The sequence below is a fragment of the Acanthochromis polyacanthus genome, chromosome 2, assembly GCF_021347895.1.
Source record: "Acanthochromis polyacanthus isolate Apoly-LR-REF ecotype Palm Island chromosome 2, KAUST_Apoly_ChrSc, whole genome shotgun sequence".
Taxonomy (NCBI): domain Eukaryota; kingdom Metazoa; phylum Chordata; class Actinopteri; family Pomacentridae; genus Acanthochromis; species Acanthochromis polyacanthus.
In genome coordinates this window covers 11,635,285-11,641,284 of record NC_067114.1, presented here as the reverse complement: position 1 = coordinate 11,641,284, position 6,000 = coordinate 11,635,285, and the positions used below count along the sequence as shown (strand labels likewise).

Here is a 6,000-nt window from a genome sequence, read left to right as displayed (position 1 = left end):
CTCTCTCATTGTGTTGCGGTCTTAGCTCAATGTGTGAATTTCTTTCGCTCCAGAAATATATAGCATCACATGTCCAGAGGATTGCGCGTTGCAACTAATAAACCTGTTGCAGAGTTTTTAATTAACAGCCACAGTATTCTAGAGAATACTTCACTCAGAGGGGAAATGCATAATTCTGTAGAGATTGAAATGAAAAATATTGCTCACAAATCTTTAATTTAATGACTCTAAAAGGGGAAAACATACTTGAACTGGTTTTGAGTTTTGTAAGGCTATATTGAGCCCATATGCCTGAGGGCTGTTTCTTATTTAGCTCCCCCCTCCCATCTGTATGCAACATCTGACTCTAAAAATAACCACCAGAGCTGGGAGCTGGACTTCAGCGAGTCTAATAGTAGCTTTATTTTGAGAGATTACACAACTATTTGTGTCATTGATGCATTACACTGGGTAACAAAAAAAATTTTTTGAAAAATTGGCTAGAGTTTTTTAACTGATTTAGGAGGATTAAGTAGCGCTTAATCCAAAAATGACATCCGTTTTACTCTATCAGGTCAGGTTTTGAAGCTATACAGATTGGTTGAAAATCTAATTTTTTGCCCAAATCAGATACACCTCTGTGGAATTAACGGCTGAGTTATGCCAATACTTCTTATCTAATAATGCTTTATTATTACAAAATACACATTTGAGTGAGGGCTGCACAGCGGCGTAGTGGTTAGCACTTTTGCCTTGCAGCGAGAAGATCCCTGGTTCAAATCCCGGCCTGGGATCTTTCTGCATGGAGTTTGCATGTTCTCCCTGTGCATGCGTGGGTTTTCTCCGGGTACTCCGGCTTCCTCCCACAGTCCAAAAATATGCTGAGGTTAATTGGTTACTCTAAATTGTCCGTAGGTGTGAGTGTGATTGTGTGTCTGTATATGTAGCCCTGTGACAGACTGGTGACCTGTCCAGGGTGTCCCCTGTCTGCGCTCAAGTCAGCTGGGATAGACTCCAGCACCCCCCGCGACCCTAATGAGGATAAAGCGATGTATAGAGAATGGATGGATGGATGGACGGACATTTGAGGGATCACTTACTGCTATCAATGAACAGTCTCCAATCTGTGGGGTCATACTTTGTATGCTAGCTTGTGCAGGAGACCCGCAATGTTTGAACAATGCACCAAATCATTCTCCTCAGAGAAAAAACAGAGGTATTCCTGGTGTCTGTTTCTGTAAAATGTTATGCGAGTACTGTCTGCAAGAAGGTTCTTTTCCTTCAGTTGGGAAGCCAAAAGCTTAGATCACGAACTAGATCATTTAGCTCTATTTGTGTGAAAGGATGTGGAGCATCATCATCAAGAAACACCTGATCCTCTTGATCTTCATGGTCACTAGAGGAATCTCCCTCACTAATATCTGGAAGCTCTCCAAAGACAGGTACTGGGATTTCATCACAGTGAGCTACAGGATGACGTGCTGATTGAAGATCAGGATATGTAAGGCTGCCCCTGTTCTTTCTGTTAATCCCAGTTACATCTACAGCACAGAAGTAGCAGTCAGTGACATGGTTTGCTGGTTCTCTCCAAACCATGGGAACTCCAGACTTTAGACAACTCTTCTTGCCCTTTGTCCATTGATGCAGATACTCAGTACATGCTTTGCAATGTGCAAAGAATAAAAATAATTTACTGAAGATATTTCAAGAAACAAAAACTGGGTATCATCCAAAACAATATACGATAGAGATATACACCAAAAATATAGTGATTGTAAGTTGTAGATGCGTAAACAATAAAGCAATCATACGCATATATATAAAGAAAAGGTGAAAAACAACCAATGGTCATAGTTAAAAAAGTTGACCTGATAGAGCAAAACTAATGTAATATTTGAATTCTGCACCCCAAAATTATCTTAAAACAGCTTTAAAACCTCAGACAATTTTTTTGTTGTTGACCAGTGTTATAGATATGCTATATTGGCATAGCAGCAATATTTGCTTAATTTTATTTGCCAAAATTATGAAATTGCCTTTTTTATGCAGTGTTACCTCTATATTTCACTGCACTGATCTGTGGTATCATTTGACAGGTCAGAGATGGTAGTGTTAGCACTAATTTCTGATTTGACACCATGTATAACATCGTTTTTTACTCGTCTAAAAGCATGTCAGACACTAACGTGACGGGGATGGGATGAAGAACATTCTGTAATAGTGAAGCAGTCAATAAATTTCCAGTTTGTCTGTGAAATGAAAGGGAATACTACTGAGTGCACCTTGTCCTGAGTAAAAATAACTTGAAACAAGGAAAGCATTATTTGCCTCCACCCTTTTTTTCTGCCTCCCTCACCTCCTCCTGATGTTTGGACAAACACAAACAGAGCTGGAGCCAATGCAGGGAGAGAAGCAGGAAAGGCATACAGAGGGGCCAGTATATATTGAGCTGCCCACAGTGCTTTTAGTTCCTCTCACAGCAGTACAAGGTGTGCCACTGAGTCCTGTGCTGCAGGATCCATTGGCCTCAGACATGGCACGTCTGGCCCTCCCTGTCTTCCTCGTCCTCGGCCTCTCTTTGCTCCACTTCTGCTCCGGCCGTCCACCTCGCACCAAGAAGGCTGTTTCATCCCGTCAGTCTGGAGGTAGCTGCACGTATCGCACACACTGTTTCATAAATGATGTGTTCTGCACTGTTTGTCTGACCCGTTTTTCTTCCTGCCTCCTTGTCGAGATGCAGCTGCAGAGGACGATGATGTGAAGTCCCAGCTTGAGAAGTTGTGGCAGGAGGTGAATTCACTGAAAGAGATGCAGGCGCTGCAGACAGGTACTGGCCTCATTTCATACAGCAAGATTTCTGCAAAACATAAGGAATAAATTATTCATGTGACGTCTGGTTTGTAATATTACTACCTAATGTTACTTGTTAATTTAGGCCACTGAGCTCCCATGCAAGAGTGGGACATTGCTGAGAGATAATTGGTCACTTGAAACCCAGATTTTGAACTCCTTGGTGAGCTTCATCACCAGTAGAGGGCATCAGTACCCACACCAGCCAATTTATGTTAAGTAAAAGGTTTAATTGCACAGTGACTGTTTATGAATTTATATGGAGAATGTTTCTATTAATGAGGTAGCTCACTCTTTCAATAGCAAAATGGTCAATCTTTACAATTCATTTCACTCACGAGATAAGTGCTTTGTGCTTTCAGTCTGTCTTCGGGGCATTAAAGCTCACAGAAAGTGTTATCTCACCATTGAGGAACCCAAACATTACCATGAGGCAAATGAAGACTGCATTGCACAAGGAGGAACTCTTGCAACGCCACGGGACATGATGGAAAACAATGAGCTGAGGGACTATGCCAAGAGGAGTGCCCCGGGATCCAAGGACTTCTGGATCGGTGTGGCAGACATAGTGAAAGAAGGCCAGTATGTTGATGTCAACAGCCTGCCAGTCAGCTACTTCAACTGGGATCGCTCCAAGAAGCAGCCCACAGGAACGAAAAGGGAGAGCTGTGTTGCTCTTTCAGTGGCTGCACAAGGAAAGTGGTACGATGAGGTGTGTCGCAGCCTGAAGAAGTACATCTGTGAATATGTCATTCCCTGAAGGAGACACGGAGGCTGTTAACAGTTTGAGGATCATTTATGCGGGTTTAATTGATTATAACTGTAAAAATGCAACATATTGTTAATGATAGAAACATGATTTATATTAAAATGTATCTCTATGGTCATTAATTAGGTTTCTAATAAGTTTAATATACATAGTAGGAACAGTATTCATGTGATAATCAGGGGGCATCATGTGATTTCTCTATGATAAAAATAAATTATCAGTCAATTTTATGTTCATTTTGCAGAAGTCTGAAAGCCTCACATGATGACTAAACGGCATGAGAAACAAGAATTAAGTTTCATGGAAATAAAGTTTTTTAAAAATTTGCATTTTTTGTTACCATTTCTTTCATTCATCCCATGAACTTTAAAAAAAAATCCTGAATTAAGTTTTCTGATTTCCTCATTGTCAGTGTATTTTACATTGAGGCAGTTGTACACATAAACACAAGTGATTCCTCAGTTTAGTTCTCGTAGCTGAGCAGCTGAATTTGTGCAAACCTGGGAGTAAAAATGAGCTAATAGGAGTATTCACTTATTTATTTTTGTTTACTACCTTTATTTAATCAGGTTTGTCCCATTAAGATCCAAGATCTCTTTTACAAGAAAGGCCTGGCCAAGACTAGCCGTACATAAAATTAAAAACAACAGTTTTAACACACAAGCACATTTCAACATAGACATATAAAATACAAATAAATCATTCTACAAGATAAGTTAAAATAATAAATTTGCTCTTAATTAAAACATTTGCACTCCAGAAGCCTAGATATGATTGAATTGATCTTAGCCTTAAATGCATTCACAGATACCAGACTTTGGAGTGTGAGCTCTGATTGCAAAATGTTCAGTGTAGTTGGAGCAGCAAATCTAAAAGCATTCTTCCCCATTTCCATTCTGACCTCAGAAACAATGAAATACAGAAAGTCCTGTGAGGAGAGGCTGTAGGCCCTATTATTCCTGATTAAAAGATAAATAAGATGGGATCATCTCAAGAATAACCTTAAGAATCAAGGCATAATGTTTGGGCCTGTGGACATGTAAAGAGAGTACGATGAAATGATTTTAATATGTTGTCTGTAACCTGTCCAAAGACAGCAAACATCTGTAACCTTTGTTGTAATTTCAATTCTGGTATCAAATCTATTGAAAGGCAGCATGTACAGCTCTGAACGGTGAACACTGCTCCATTTTTTGGGTCTAAAAATAAATATAAATGATTTAACCCAACAAATTTTGCAAAATTAAAAGTCCACTACAAATATTTACACTCTGACTGTAATGCATAAATATTACCATGGTATCATAATGCAATAAAAATGAACTGTGAGAGAAAATTAGGTATGTTAATAACAGTGGACAGATTAAATGAAAAGCAGAAAGGTTGCCATATAGTAATAATATCACTATAAATGTATTTCTTGGAGAAAAAAAAGGACACTGCATGATCTCTAGTATCCACTTCTTGCTGTGTGAATTTCTCCTGCAGTACTCCACATGTTTGGTGACGTAAACTATGAGGAAATTACTGATAATTCACTTGTTTTCTTATTCTCTTATAAGAACCTCTTCTCTTCGTGGATTTATTCCTATCATTCTAGGACTCTATCTTGTTGCAGTAACTCCTAAACCACATCTGTATCTCCAGACTCAACTGCATCACAAACACCCAGGCTTTTAAATTAAAGACTAGATGTAATTTAGAGTCTCCAGTTCACCTGACCTTCCTCTGGAATGTGGGAGGGAACCCAGATTACCAAAAATAAACTCAAACACACACTGAAAGAACATACAAACTCGCAGAAAGAGACTGTTATCAAACCCTGACCCTTCTTGCTCTGAGGTGACAATGTGAAATATGTTCTGTTTTGGCTTTGCTTTGCTGTTGCCACACTGCAATATGAAGTGCAGAGCGGATTAAAAAGAGCAGGATTTAAAATGTCTTATTGGGCATTTTTGCTGTGTACTACCAAATTAAAAAGTCTGTGATAAAAGCCCAGCTGCTTTGGTGTCTTAGTGATCCTGTGCCAATGTTGTCAGTCCGAAGTCAAGTCAAGCCACAATATTTATACAGAGCATTAAAAAATTTCTATAGCCTTCAACTTGCTCTGTGTAGTTAGTCATGACATAATAGTCGTCCAAGTCTTGTTCAGCCTTTTTGCAGGTGAGATCGCAAACTCCTATAATACAAATGCTACCCATCATGACAATAATAGTAATAATTAATGTTGTTATTTATTTATTTAGATAGATAGATAGATAGATAGATAGATAGATAGATAGATAGATAGATAGATAGATAGATAGATAGATAGATAGATAGATAGATAGATAGATAGACTTTGAGATTAGAAAAATCCACTGAACTGAGTTAAATTGCATTGAATTTAACTGGATTGAAAT

General features: G+C 38.8%; 1 protein-coding gene across 2 annotated transcripts; it reads left to right on the top strand.

Moving 5' to 3' along the window:
- The first annotated feature begins 2,344 nt into the window (after positions 1 to 2,344).
- clec3a (C-type lectin domain family 3, member A) lies at positions 2,345 to 3,925 on the top strand. Of its 2 annotated transcripts, none has more exons than XM_022203340.2 (3): positions 2,345 to 2,624; positions 2,720 to 2,806; positions 3,192 to 3,925. In XM_022203340.2, exons 1-3 carry the CDS (start codon positions 2,345 to 2,347, stop codon positions 3,587 to 3,589), a joined length of 765 nt encoding a protein of 254 aa, XP_022059032.1. In that variant the 3' UTR covers positions 3,590 to 3,925. The 2 variants fall into 2 exon arrangements, with proteins under 2 accessions (XP_022059032.1, XP_051793959.1); XM_051937999.1 differs by having other exon boundaries at positions 2,714 to 2,806.
- The last annotated feature ends 2,075 nt before the right edge of the window (positions 3,926 to 6,000 follow it).

Bases quoted from the DNA above. Each gene is read 5' to 3' on its own strand.
- clec3a (XM_051937999.1), top strand. From the start codon at position 2,345: ATGTTTGGACAAACACAAACAGAGCTGGAGCCAATGCAGGGAGAGAAG. The intron at 2,625-2,713 runs GTAGCTGCACGT...CTCCTTGTCGAG, and splicing joins TTCATCCCGTCAGTCTGGAG to ATGCAGCTGCAGAGGACGAT. The intron at 2,807-3,191 runs GTACTGGCCTCA...TTGTGCTTTCAG, and splicing joins GATGCAGGCGCTGCAGACAG to TCTGTCTTCGGGGCATTAAA.